Source organism: Sparassis crispa, assembly GCF_003851025.1.
Source record: "Sparassis crispa DNA, contig_000009F, whole genome shotgun sequence".
Classification (NCBI taxonomy): Eukaryota; Fungi; Basidiomycota; class Agaricomycetes; order Polyporales; family Sparassidaceae; genus Sparassis; species Sparassis crispa.
In genome coordinates, this window is record NW_020939756.1 from 679060 (window position 1) to 692380 (window position 13321).

General features: G+C 52.0%; 6 protein-coding genes across 6 annotated transcripts; 4 read left to right on the top strand and 2 right to left on the bottom strand.

The window, feature by feature from the left end:
- Window positions 1-1103: 1103 nt before the first annotated feature.
- Window positions 1104-5731, top strand: SCP_1002440 (DNA-directed RNA polymerase, mitochondrial; the record flags this gene model as incomplete). The annotated part of the gene is made up of 12 exons (XM_027762110.1): window positions 1104-2021; window positions 2073-2463; window positions 2521-2965; window positions 3020-3222; window positions 3284-3639; window positions 3697-3969; window positions 4030-4368; window positions 4428-4553; window positions 4611-4932; window positions 4989-5080; window positions 5134-5271; window positions 5333-5731. 12 exons carry the CDS (start codon window positions 1104-1106, stop codon window positions 5729-5731), a joined length of 4002 nt encoding a protein of 1333 aa, XP_027617911.1.
- Window positions 5732-6683: 952 nt separating this feature from the next.
- Window positions 6684-7223, bottom strand: SCP_1002450 (hypothetical protein; the record flags this gene model as incomplete). The annotated part of the gene is made up of 4 exons (XM_027762111.1): window positions 6684-6914; window positions 6973-7028; window positions 7079-7133; window positions 7188-7223. The coding sequence occupies 4 exons, from the start codon at window positions 7221-7223 to the stop codon at window positions 6684-6686; spliced, it is 378 nt and encodes a 125-aa protein (XP_027617912.1).
- A 123-nt stretch (window positions 7224-7346) lies between these two features.
- SCP_1002460 (ATPase inhibitor, mitochondrial) lies at window positions 7347-7840 on the top strand (the record flags this gene model as incomplete). Its single annotated transcript, XM_027762112.1, has 5 exons — window positions 7347-7444; window positions 7510-7532; window positions 7590-7642; window positions 7710-7733; window positions 7787-7840. The coding sequence occupies 5 exons, from the start codon at window positions 7347-7349 to the stop codon at window positions 7838-7840; spliced, it is 252 nt and encodes an 83-aa protein (XP_027617913.1).
- Window positions 7841-8367: 527 nt separating this feature from the next.
- SCP_1002470 (Oxidoreductase sirO) lies at window positions 8368-10135 on the top strand (the record flags this gene model as incomplete). Its single annotated transcript, XM_027762113.1, has 14 exons — window positions 8368-8415; window positions 8485-8518; window positions 8578-8648; window positions 8704-8811; window positions 8868-8921; window positions 8980-9026; window positions 9084-9209; window positions 9260-9349; window positions 9410-9477; window positions 9530-9621; window positions 9678-9691; window positions 9742-9916; window positions 9973-10003; window positions 10062-10135. 14 exons carry the CDS (start codon window positions 8368-8370, stop codon window positions 10133-10135), a joined length of 1032 nt encoding a protein of 343 aa, XP_027617914.1.
- A 425-nt stretch (window positions 10136-10560) lies between these two features.
- Window positions 10561-11558, bottom strand: SCP_1002480 (hypothetical protein; the record flags this gene model as incomplete). Its single annotated transcript, XM_027762114.1, has 6 exons — window positions 10561-10748; window positions 10814-11011; window positions 11067-11162; window positions 11217-11269; window positions 11317-11327; window positions 11385-11558. 6 exons carry the CDS (start codon window positions 11556-11558, stop codon window positions 10561-10563), a joined length of 720 nt encoding a protein of 239 aa, XP_027617915.1.
- A 460-nt stretch (window positions 11559-12018) lies between these two features.
- SCP_1002490 (Putative fructose-bisphosphate) lies at window positions 12019-13236 on the top strand (the record flags this gene model as incomplete). Its single annotated transcript, XM_027762115.1, has 7 exons — window positions 12019-12104; window positions 12156-12284; window positions 12344-12479; window positions 12536-12705; window positions 12761-12841; window positions 12906-13017; window positions 13078-13236. 7 exons carry the CDS (start codon window positions 12019-12021, stop codon window positions 13234-13236), a joined length of 873 nt encoding a protein of 290 aa, XP_027617916.1.
- Between the last annotated feature and the right edge of the window lie 85 nt (window positions 13237-13321).

Consider the following 13321-nt stretch of genomic DNA (forward strand, 5'->3'; position numbering starts at 1 on the left):
ACATGGGATCTCATCTTATCTGTAGCCGTATTGGGCATTCTGGAGTCCATTTAACTTTTGGCGGGCAGAGGATTCTACAGCGGCCGGATTATCGGGATCCCGAACAGGGCCTTATGGCCTTAAATAAGGGTTCTCAGACCCAAAAGTCTAAATAAGTCCATAAGAGAAAGCTGGGTTTTCCTGATGTAGGCAGTGGTATGTAAATATTTTAGTATTATCAATATACCTCACAGGCTGGCACATATATTTTTGTGGCCTCACAGCACTGAAAATTTTGAGTAACATTCAAACTGCCCACAAGTGCACTATTGATTCACTGAATCCAATAGGCATGCATTCTTCAACATACAGATCTCAGCATGGCAAAAGGTAGCACACTAGCACTTAGTGAAGCTCCCAACTTCAGAGAGTCTGCAGAATGCTGGTACTAGGAATATAACAAATGACAACAATGATCAGACAAGAACCTCCAGCAGAAAGATTTGATTAGATTGAGTGCCCAGTCTTAATTTAAGGTCCTCTTTTCGGACAAGCAGAGAGCCTCGTTAAATCTTGTGTAGGATGTCCCTTGAAGGGAGGAAGACAGGCCTTCGCTTGTTGTGTATTCTCTTCTTCCTCTTGAATTAATTTAATTAATTTGCCATGCGCACTCACCTATAGTCAGAGTGCCCACACATTTTGTGGTGTGACAGACTGCATCAGCAAAAGTCAAAACTTTTGCTTATCGGAGTTATTTTCCTTCATTAAGGAAAAATAAGGAGGTTCAAGCTTCTCCTATTCCTCCATTATTCACCCTTATTGATTTTAATTGCCCAAATGAGAAAGAGGACCTCTTCAATTAAGAAGATAAGGGAGCTACCAAAAGTTGACTTTTGCGGTAGTGCTGCTGTCGAGAACTGGATAAGGGCCTGGTGCATGCATCAGCATTTGGTTTGTGCAAATAAAATTGTGGCTGAGAAAATTCCTCAGAATTTCAGGCAGACGCCGGTCTCCTCCTCCGCACGCCCATCCTTGCTACAGGCTCCTGGATTGATTCTCGTTGTCGTCTGGCCGGCTAAATTCTCAAAATGATTACTTGCGCACGAGCCAATGGTGCTCGCAAAATGGAGACGACTTTGCTGTCGTACTCCCGGCAGAGTCTCCCTAGGCCTGCACGTCTCTATTCTACGCCCTCCAAAAGGGCAAATGCGCCTGCGCTAGGTACTTCGTATGCTCCATCAGATGCGTACCCAGCATACATGCTGTCACCCACTGCACCCTCGGCTGCACCCTCTGCATCCTCGACTGCACCCTCATCAACGACGCCCGAGGATGCACACAACGCAATGGACGGCTTCCTGCGGCGTCGCATGCCGTACACCATCCTCCCGACTCCCCTACCAAGCGGCGAGACTACTCCTCTAAATGATTTATATTTTACCGACTCGCCAACTCAGGATTTTGTCTCGGTCATGGACGCCTGTCTTCACAACTTGTATGACGTTGCACGCGCTAAGGAAATCTTCCACCGCCTGCGGGCCACGAGCAGGGGGGAAGCCGTCCTCGACGCTCGAGTGTACAATGCGCTTTTGGATGCATACATACGAATGGTTTCAAAAGAGACGGACGGGGTCGGCCACATTCTGTGGCTGGAGGATGCGTGGGCGCTGTACGACGATATGGAGTGCGAGAAGGTAAAGGTGCAGCCGACTGCGAATACATACGCGATCATGTTGCAAGCGTGGCATCGGTTCGGACCCGATTCGGCGGATCCCATCAACGTCGTGGTCAAGACCTATAATCCTGCGGCGCTGTTGCGAAGCATGATCAACCGACAGATACCTGCTACGCTGGTTGTCTCGGATCGTGCTATCACCAGCTCGGAAGATGCGTCAAGTATCATTACGCTGCTCTCAAAAGCTGCTGTGGAGTTGGATCTATCCAAGGTCGTCAATGAGCTTGGGATGGCGGAGTCGCTTGGCAGGCAGACTACTGACCCTTTGGACGACGTGCCGCAGGCAAAACCGGTCATGCGCTTAAAAGTGAGTCTCCTTGTGGTGTCACTTGCGGAGTTGTCTCTGACTTTGAAGTAGAAACAGGACATTCAGGTGACCCATTCGGAAGACGGCAGCGTCGTTGACATTGCTCCCGGCAACGTCCAGGAGCCGGAGTATGAGGTGCCTTTCAACCTGGAGACCCTTCGAAGGCACCTATCGCAAATCATCTTCGCCCGACGAGTTCTTCCGGAGGACGTTGCTGCCCGCCAGAAACTATTGGAAGAGTCTGTCTACGATGTTGCGGTGCAGCGGCTCAAGCATCAGGCTGAAGTACTCGATGAACTCGGTCTCGGCAACAAACACCTGCACGATGTCGACTTGCGGACATGGATGTGGAATTGGCATCAGAAACTTCAAGTGCGTCTCAAGGCGGAGATCGCGAACTTGGAAGTAAGCGAACGGGGTCTAAACGATGGGGTGCAAGTCGGTATGTATCTTTCTTTCCTCCGCCGTCAATGATGCCATATATTGATCATCTTTATAGGGGCTGGCGAAGTGAGGCGGGTCGTTGGCTTGAGCCCTTTCCTTTCACTCCTTAAGCCGGAGAAGTTGTCACTTATCACCATACTGGAGCTCATGCATCTGCAAGGTTCCGGCGGTGTATCTGACGGGATGAAAACTGCTCGGGCACTCTTGGCCGTTGGACGAGCAGTTGAGTTAGAGCACAAGGCAGAAATGTGCAAGAAGAACAACATTGCAGTACCGACTGTAAACCTTCATCGACCAGACAGCTTTTTCACTGGTTTGGGCTACCGGGACTTGTATACGCGCCGCCTCGCCGCTAGCAAGCACTCGTTGAATTCGGAAGACTGGGCAGCAGAGTGGTCGCAACTCGTTCGAGTGAAGATTGGGAGCTTCCTCGTTGACTGTCTCATGGATGTTGCCACTGTCATGCGCTCTGCCACGGATCGTCGGACCGGAGAGTTGGTGTAAGTGAAGAGATTCGTCTCACAAATTCTCAGTCGATCTTATCGTAATCCCAGTACCGAAGAGCAACCCGCGTTCTTCCACTCATACGAGTACCTGCGTGGACACAAGCTCGGTGTCATAAAGCTTAACCCCGTGCTCATGGATCGTATGGCGAAAGACACAGTGTCAGAGACCTTGCATCCACGGCACCTTCCCATGTTGGTCAAGCCGAAACCTTGGTTGGATTATGACCAAGGTGGCTATCTGTACAATAAGTGTGCGTACGTCTCTGTCGCATATTCCTGACTTCGTTCCTTATCAATTGTTTCGGCTTCCAGCGTCGGTCATGCGATTCAAAGAGTCGCAGGAACAGCAAAGCTACCTCCGCCATGCATCTTCGCAAGGAAATCTGGAATTAGTTTATGCCGGGTTGGACGTTTTGGGCAGCACACCGTGGCAAATCAACCGTCAGATTTTCGACGTCGTCCTACAGGTATGGAACTCCGGAGAACGATTGTCGAAGATTCCACCCGCAGTCTATGATGCACCAGAGCCCAAGAAACCGGAAAACTTCGAATCCGATCCCAAGGCACGGATGATTTACATTCAAAGGCAGAAGGCTTACCTCCATGGTAAGGCGAACAACCACTCCGATAGGTGTAGTGTGAACTATAAGATTGAGATCGCAAGGGCTGTGCGTATTGTCCTTAATATTTACATGCGGGTCACTGATCGATCTGTTACTAACTAGTTTTTGGGCGACACCATCTACTTCCCTCACAATCTCGATTTCCGTGGCCGTGCATATCCTTTACCACCTCATCTGAGCCATATAGGCGATGATCTGAGCCGAGGTCTTCTCAAGTTCCAGGAGGCAAAGCCTCTAGGAGAGCGTGGTCTGCGATGGCTCAAAATTCATCTGGCTAACCTGTACGGGTTCGACAAGGCTAATTTCGACGAACGCGTTGAATTTGTCGACGCACATCTGGAGGATATTTTCGACAGCGCGGAGAAACCGCTCGATGTGAGTTGCTGTCGTTCGCGTCATTCTTCTCCCTTGCTGACTTGCGTTTGTTGCTGTCAGGGCCGCGGTTGGTGGAAGCTTGCGGATGATCCTTGGCAATGTCTCGCAACCTGTATGGAATTCAAGGCAGCGTTGGATTCTCCGAATCCCCTTGAGTATGAATGTGCCCTTCCCGTCCATCAGGATGGAACTTGTAACGGCCTGCAACATTATGCTGCTTTGGGCGGTGATGCAACAGGCGCCAAACAAGTCAATCTGGACGTCACGGAGAAGCCATCGGATGTATACACCCACGTGGCTACTATGGTAGCCCAGCTCATGCAGAAGGATTTGAAGAAGGGCCATAAGTATGCTAAGATGCTTGATGGAAAGATCTCCAGGAAAGTTGTCAAGCAAACGGTTAGATTTTACCAACTTTTGATTGAGTGCAGATGCCTTGACATCCTGTTTACGTTTAGGTGATGACCACCGTCTATGGCGTTACCTTCGTTGGCGCTCGCGAGCAAATAGAAAAGCAGCTGAAGGACAGGGGAGACATCCCGGCTGAGGAATGCTGGTTGGCAGCGTCATACATCGCGAAAAAGGTTCTATATGGCGTCGCATACTCCTCATTTCTCTCCTCACGAAGCATCCTTTCGCAGGTTCTTGCGTCCATTGGTAATCTCTTTAAGGGCGCGAACGAGATTCAAAGCTGGTTGAACATCTCTGCACGTCTCATTGCGAAATCAATACCACCCGATCGTCTACGTTCCGCTGAGGGTATATCCACCGCGGGTGATGTCATCCGTAGAGGCCCGAGAATGGTGAGCGCGGACCGTCTGAGGAAGGAGCAGATGACAAGTGTCGTCTGGACCACGCCGTTGGGGTTGCCCATCGTTCAGCCGTACAGGTCTATCAAGCGCAAACAGATTATGACTGCCTTGCAGACGGTTTACATTTCCGATCCCAATGTTCCTACCGCAGGTAAGTACAGCAGCAATGCACCGCTCTCGCACACGATCTAATCAATGAAACCGCAGTCAACGCCGCCAAGCAGGCTTCTGCGTTCCCGCCAAACTTCATTCACAGTCTTGATGCAACACACATGATGCTGACCGCTCTTGAGTGCAGGGTACGTTGACAGTTGTGCATTCTGTGATTTTGCGCTGACTGCAGAGGATCTAGTCTCAAGGCATCACCTTTGCCTCAGTACATGATTCATACTGGACGCACGCAGGCAGTATAGATCAGATGTCTGCCATCATTCGGGAAACCTTCATTGCGTTACACTCATCGGACGTGCTGACCAAGCTCTTCGAAGAGGTACGCGACTTTTTCTACTGTGCTCATATTATCAGAAGTTAACAAGGTGTCGTTTGCCAAGTTCCGGGAACGGTACAAGGGTTACAAAGTGCCGGTGATCCATCTCAGATATGGGAGGCTGATCAGCAAACACAACCTCGCCGGTACTGAAGCCTCTGACAACGTCGCCAATTTGCCCGGCGAGGATGCCGTGCTGACCTTCCCAGGAGACGCGAAAGCGGAGGCGGAGGCGTCGGGCGAGGAGGTGATTGAAGTGGATGCCGAAGCTGTGGCCAACGATGAAGAAGCGCCGAAGAAAAAGAAGAAGGCGTCGACATGTACTACAGATTCAGTAGCAGTTGCGAAGGCGGCTGGCTTCACCGGCAAGTTCGTCGAACTGGTAGACATCCTGCCGCCTCTGCCGCAGAAGGGTGAGTTCGACGTGAACACCATCAAGAATTCTCTCTACTTCTTCTCGTAGACATTTCGCTTTGCTTTTCCGCCGGGTTTAGGATTGACTCCGACACGGCTGACGGGTAATGTCATGCTTTGCTACCATCTACCGCGATTCTCCCCCGCTTTCGTGCATCCGTCATCTCTCACCACAGAGTCACCACAGACCACATTTATTTACATTCCGCATCTGCATTGTATCTCATGCATAATCTTACAATAGAACCACGCCCGTATGGAGTATACATACGGTTATCTCATCTCATCTCAGACGGACTGGATTCGCGCACCTTCGGTATTGCGGTTCCCAAAAAAGTCGTGCGGCGACATACACAAAATTCCGCCCCGCCCTCAAATTTTGAACACACATATCTCCTCAACGGCTGGGCCGTTTCTCTCGATTCTTGCATATTTGGACTCTTCTAGTCAGCGTGCAGGGCAGGTACCAAGAGATCCATCCATCTCACACTTGGTACTCTGGTGGTCATCGACTCGTTACACTCGCTCAGAATTGACTTGCTGTGCATCGAATGGATTGGACACTGTACGTGATCCCTCTCATAAATTCATGTCTCTGCCCTGTGTATCATCCTCCTCAAATACCTCCACTACTTTCCAATGTCCTCCAGCCTGCCAAATGGCACTCTAGCCAATTCTGACTGGGAGGAGTCTGCCAAGAACAGCAAAAGTGAGAAAAAGGCATACTTCTTGACACCATGCCCTGCACACTGTTGAGGAGAGTCTAAATATGCAAGAATCAAGAGAAATGGCCTGACCGCTGAGGAAATAATTTTAGGTCATCGAGGCCAAAATTGTGTGTATTTGGCCGTGCAACATATTTCTTGGAAACAGCAATAAATCGGGTTAGGACGGAAGATGTGTTCAATGCACTGAAGGAGGCTTTCAGAAGGCCACGAATATCACAACCACGGGTGTCGAACACATTCTATTTCACACCAAAAACAAAATGGTCATCACTGCTAGTGGTGCTTTTCTTCCTGCGGCTCATCCGCCTCGAGGAACGCGAGGAACGTGTCGGCACCGGTGCTCACATGCTCCGTCGATGTAACGGGATCCTTGGCTGCAGCGCTCACAGGCTCGACCGCATCATACGCCGACAGCTCGGCTGCGAGGTCTGCGGGAAGAGTGGGCGGCTTGGGCACGGGGGGCAGCGAGTACGCCTTCACGGCACCGAGGTGAGCGTCTTTTGCCTGGACGGTGAAGACGCGTGAGCCGTTACACGTTATCGCGGGGTCGAGATACACATACCGCAGGGGCGGGCTTGTAAGCCTTAAGTTCCTTCAGATACAGCTCCTGCACGAGATCTGCGTATCCAGTGAGCTAGAATGTCTCCATGCTAAGATCCGTCACGTACCTTTCCGCGCGATGGCCGAGGTGGAGAAAGCGCAGGAGCGGGAAGCCGCGCGAGCCTGTAGGCACCATTGTTGGGTAGTACTCTACAATTAACCAACGAGAGAACGTACGACGCTGGATGCCTGCCTGACGACGGTGAGGGACATGGTGAAGGAATTAGGGTGACGTGACGGGATCGTCACATCCCGCCTCGGTTGGCCTCGGTACGGCCGAACTTCTGGCATTAAGAGCCAAGCTGCGTCTTCTGCCTTCTCCCCACCACCGCCATAATGCTTGCCAGAAGAATCAAGCCCACCTCTGTACGTTACCTACCGCGCACTGCACCGACAACAGTGCGGTTCTACACTGAGCAGGGCGGTGTTTTTGAGTGAGTGTATCTTCGTTATGTTCCGGCCGATGACCGTGCTCAATTCCGCGTTGGCGAAAAAAAAGCAAGAGAGAGAAGGCACAGGAAGGTGAGGATGCTATGATATATCTGTGTGCGCCCATTCACTAATTTCTGGCTCCTGTAGACCAGTATGCTCGTACTCACGAAGCGGAGCAGCTGAAGAAGCTGAAGGCTGCGGTGTGTTGGCTTTCTGAAAGTGTTAAAATTAGTCCCTGACTAGTTGTTTCTACCCTCTACGCAATAGATTGAGAAGAAGAAGGCTGAGCTGGTGAGACTGCTGTACATGTGCTATAGGAAGCTGTACTCATCTACGACGTACAGGCCGAGTTGGAGAAGCAGCATGCTGAGGTCTCGGGGCAAGCAAAGCAGTTGTAATCGTGAAGCGGTCTGCGTGTTGTATGTATTTGTCGTTTCCCTCTACGGTGCAGCTACTCACACCTTGCCAGACTCGTCGCATATCTCACATGGACTGCTCTCTTATAGCGCATAGTTTTCATCCAGACAATCCATAAGCTGATTGTTCGTCTGTGCATTTCCTGTACGATATTCGAATCGTCTATCATTCTCTAGCGGCAGGGACTCAATTCAGTATCGTCACGATTTTGCTACAAGCGAAGTCATAGTTGTTCCCAAGACCCTGACAGGGCTAACCTCCACATAGCAGTCAGTGCCGTTTGCTCAGCCTTACCCGTATTCTCCCGTTGTCGGCTACTCGTTGTCCGGAGCACGTGACTCAACGCGTCCCGAAAGGCCGTAGGCGGACCGTAATGCCATCGTAACGCTCATGATGTTATCGTTGCTCCTCTTCAGCGGAGAACGCGCGCTCTTCAGAATGGGTGGCACAGTGCTTATAAATACAGTCTTCCAGGCTCGTTCTTTGTGCTTCATACGCCAACTTGAACATGACTGCTCCGTATCCGAACCAGAAGAGTGCACTAAATGTTGTGATGGTAATGTCTTTAGATTGTGGCCTCACGTTTGAAAGTCTGAGTTAAAGATATATGTCCACGGTACTGTAGGGGGCGATGACGTTTGGTGAGGAGGGCAAGGAAGGTCGGTAGCTTGTCCTTTACATTGTTGATCCAGACATGGAGGGCGGTTCTCCTATCCAGGTGCCAGAGTGTACGACCTGAAAGAGGTGGAAGCGATCTTGGATGTTTTCCAAGCTCATGGCCATGTCGAGGTATGATGGTCGGTTCAACCTCCGGCTAGATAGCGTCTGACGCTCGCGTGAATAGATCGACACCGCCCGAGGGTACGCTGGTGGGACCAGCGAGCAGTACCTCGGAAAGATAAACTGGAAGAAGCGCGGGCTGAAGCTCGAGACGAAGCTCTATCCTAACGTCGTGCGTCAGCCCATTCCAGTGTGTGCCAGCCTCGCTGAATTAATGATGCTGTATAGTCGAACACGCGACTGCAACTTCCCGGGAGAGAACTGATCTCTCACTCTCCTGAGGTTTGTGCAGGCCACCGATCATATTGCTCTGCATCCTTACGTCTGCTCCCCTCGTCAGGACTTGCGTAAATACCTTGACGTCTCCCTCAAGGCATTGAATACCGAGTACGTACCATATCATATTGCCTCGTAGTATACGCTCACTTCATAACATATATACAGTCAGCTTGAAATGTGGTACTTGCACGGCCCCGATCGCACTACTCCGTATGAAGTGACGCTCAAGACGGTCAATGAGCTCTACAAGGAGGGCAAGTTCAGGCGCTTCGGCATTAGCAACTACATGGCGTCAGCCTTCGCTTTCAGTGCCGTTGTATCAAATACTAATCGTGCTGTAGATGGGAAGTTGCCGAGATCGTACAGATCTGCGGGGCAAACGGGTACATCCAGCCCACGGCATATCAGGGCATCTATAATGCTATCCACCGGTCGGTGTCACGCTCTATTCTTGTTGACATTCGAAGGGCGGTCGCTGAGTGTCTCCAAAGGAAAGTGGAACCGGAGCTCTTTCCGTGCTTGAGGAAGTACGGGATCAGTTTTTATGAGTTCAATCCATGTGTGTACCCTCTTTCCCACATCCCAATTCTGTTTAAATGTGATATGTCTAGTGGGTGGCGGTTTCTTCACCGGAAGGTATCATTCAGCAGATGAAACCGTAGAGCCTGGCTCGAGGTTCGACCCTGCGAAGGGCCAAGGCAAGGTACGTCCATACACAATCTCTCCTTCTCGATCTCTCCAACCTCATGCACTCTTCAGAATTACCGTGCCCGGTAAGGAGTCCGCCAGCGCCGGTAGAAGTGCCCAACTAAGTTGCCAACAGCTACTGGAACGACCCGTACTTCAAAGCAGTCGCCGCGATCGAGGCAACCGCGCAGGCGCACGGGCTGACGATGGCCGAAATCGCGCTGCGCTGGATCTCTCACCACAGCCTCATGAAGCGCGAGTATGGCGACGCTGTGCTCATCGGCGCGTCGAGTCTGAACCATATCGAGCAGGTGCGTGGCAGTATTAACGTCTTGATGCTGAATGTCTGAATGTCTGGGTCGTGTAGAATATGATTGATCTCGAGAAAGGGCCGTTGCGTGAGTGTTGCAGCGTTGGTGCTCTCTCATAGTGGCTGACTTCATTGCGTTGGCGTAGCGGAGGATGTTATCCAGGTGTTGGACGAAGCGTGGCTCTCTGTGATGCCGTGTGCGACCAACTATTTCCACTGATACGGGGAGATGAGTCACGAAGGCGAGAACGGAGAAGTCTGTAAACCTTGTACTCTATTTCGCTTCGGCGGATACTGCGTGCGGAGATTGTCGCACAGCCCAATTATTACCGCAAATCTACTTAACCTACACGGGAATTGAGGAATGGATGGTGAACGCTTCCGCTGCTGTGAACGTGTTGGTTGCTCGCGGGCAAGGCTACGCCTCCCTACTCTCTAAGTGCAAGCAGGAAATAGGTGGCAAACATGTATGTCCACTTCATATACAGAATTGGGAACGGAAGACATCTAAGCAACTATAACAAATTAGCAGTCGTAAATTAGAGCATGCCATTCCGTAGGTCTCATGCAACCTCGAGTAGCATGAGACCTGGTCATAAATCGTCGTCCTAGGTCGTCCTAAGTAAAATTGGGCTGGACGTTCGGTCACGCTCGTGCCCGTGTCCGTCCACGCCAAGGCCGTCTCCAGTTCCACACGCGGCGCGGTGCCCTGACGCGATTCGAAGGCATCTTGTAGCTCGTCGCACCGGCCATGCGTGCACGGCGGCGGCCAAGCCATATCGAGAAGCCCGCGAGGAAGAGAAGTACGACCGCGACGATAGTCATAATGAACGCTAGAAATCGCAAGCGCAACTGTCAAGCACGTACGCAAGAGCGAAGAGGGCGTAAGAACACGCACCGGCCTCGACGCGCGTGCCAGCGCTGACATCTGGCAGGAGCCTGATCTGGCGTTGCACATACGCGTAGAGCGCAACGTCGGCGAAGAACGCGACGAGCGCAATGAGAAACGCGAGGAACGCGAGGACGTACGTCAGGAAGGTGATGGTGGGGTGTGTGAAAAACGACAAGAGCAGCGCGAGAAGGGACACACCCGTCGCTGGGCTAAGGTAAGCGGTACGTGGGTGCAAGGGCTCAGTGAGCGGACTGCTCACCAATGGGGTGCGCAACGAGCCCACGCGTCCAGGAGGATCCAACGGTCACCTCGCTAGCCCCGCCATTGGTGTAGAGCGTCGTAGTGTATCCGTCCGCTGGGAAGTGTTAAAAGGTTCCGCGCAGGAGTGGGAGGCGATATTCCAACATACCTGCAGACGAGCATACACGGTGTCCGGACACAATCTCGTACCGGCAGTTAGCCCTGCAGGTTCTCAGTGCCCCGACCTTCCGTGATATTGCCCCACGCACCACAACCCGAACTGTAACGACCTAAACCGTGAGCACGTAAACGGACTACACCTCGATGAAGCACGCACACGAATTTCGGAGATGGCAGTCCCATTCGCTGTGGTCGTGACGATGCCATTGTAGATGTACACACGCACATAGTCGAGCGGGTCAATGAACGGGAGGGAGACAGAAACGAGGAATAGTAACACGAACGAGCAGAAGAGGACGAAGATGCCGGGAAGGTGGAACGCTCGCTCCATACCAAGTTTGCAGCACAAGTCTCGTCGTCAACGTCAAAAACGACGACAATTTATCCTTAATCCTCGTCGATGAGCCTCAGAGGATGATTACAGAAAGCCTTGGCAGAGCCCTACACGTTGTGGGCGCGCCTTCAGCTGGCAATTGGGCCGGATCCTTGACACGATGCCCTCGGCAACGTGCTTTTGGTCTGAATGTTCTAACATCCAGCAGATTAATCAACGAGGCGGTGGATCCGTGCACGGGTGAAGGTGAGATTGGCTTTATTCGAAAGCCATATGACCACGTACAAGATTGCTGTAGGAACCACCGGCAACGGGAGACCGCACCACCACGCCATGGGCTCCAAACCGAGTTCTTGTCTGGACTGCACGATAAAGCTTTCCCATGCAGTTGCACTGCAGACGTAGCCCATAACCGTCAACAACTTTGAAGCCTGAAGTTCTGCACGACGATCACGACATGTCCGGTGCATTTGCAGGGAACCGCACCCTAAACATACTCCGCAAGGCGGAAGGCGAAGGGTATGGGATCCTCACTCAGACTTGGTGCGCTCTTTCTTCTGAATTTTGTCCTCAAGCTCTGAAGCGGTGATTCAGCTACGACGCAAACTGTGTCCTAGGTCTCGTTCGCGCCGCCGAGCGACGCCGCAGTCCCGCGATCGTTAACCTTTTCCCCGTCACGCTTGCCTTTGGCAAGGGTCCCTTCCTCCAGTTCTGTCTGAACGCGTGAGCTTGTACCGATCACATTGATTTGCCACAGACCGTATCCTGACGTGTGTATGCAGTGCCCACCAAGCCTCCGTCCCGATCGCAGTCAACCTCGACCATGCGACTGATCCCGAGCACCTCGAGCTTGCCCTCGGTCTTGCAGAGCAGGGGATTGCGTTCGACAGCATCATGGTTGATGCAAGTCACGCTGATGTGTGTCCTGTTCTTATACTAATGCAATTCGTGAAGTGATGGCGTGCGTTATACAGACAGACGAAGAGAACATTGCGCTGGCGCGCCCGTACGTCGAGCGGGCGGCAAAGTGCGGGGTCGTCGTTGAGGTCGAACTGGGCCGTCTTGAAGGCGGCGAGGCGGGCCTGCGCATGATTTCAGATGCGAAGCTCACGAACCCTGACAAGGCGGAAACGTTCATGAAAGGGTGGGCCATATCTACTGTTTCTCACGTTGTCCCCCTCATCCTTAATGGTCCCTAGGACTGGTGCCCTGGTGCTCGCGCCGAGCATTGGAAATTTGCACGGAGCATACCTTAAGCCGCCGAATTTCCGGCAGGACATGTGGGTACCTTCACATATACGTCCTTGCTGCTACACAGCGACGCTAAACGCATACACCTCACAGTTTGAAAGCCCTGCACGCTAAGTTCAAGGGTGAAATTCCACTGTGCTTGCATGGCACTGACCAGCTTCCCGATGAATTGTTCATCGAGTGCATCAAGAACGGCGTGAGCAAGGTCGGCCGTACCCCTCCCTCCTCGGCCTGTGTCTGTACTGACAGGATCACCATCTGCCAGATCAATGTGAACAGCTGGGGCCGCGACCCGTATGCTAAGGCCCTAGCTGAAGGGCTGCAGACGAAGTCGTTTCCCGACGCGGTCGAGGACGCAACGGAGGTGTTTGCGGGCGTCTGCGAGCGGTTCTTCAAAGTCTTCGGCTCGGAGGGGAAAGCATAAGTCACAGATTTCTCTTATAACATGTCTTCTGTCCAAAAGTGTGATTCTGCTGCGTATAGATAGACTGCAATCTGCATCCATATTG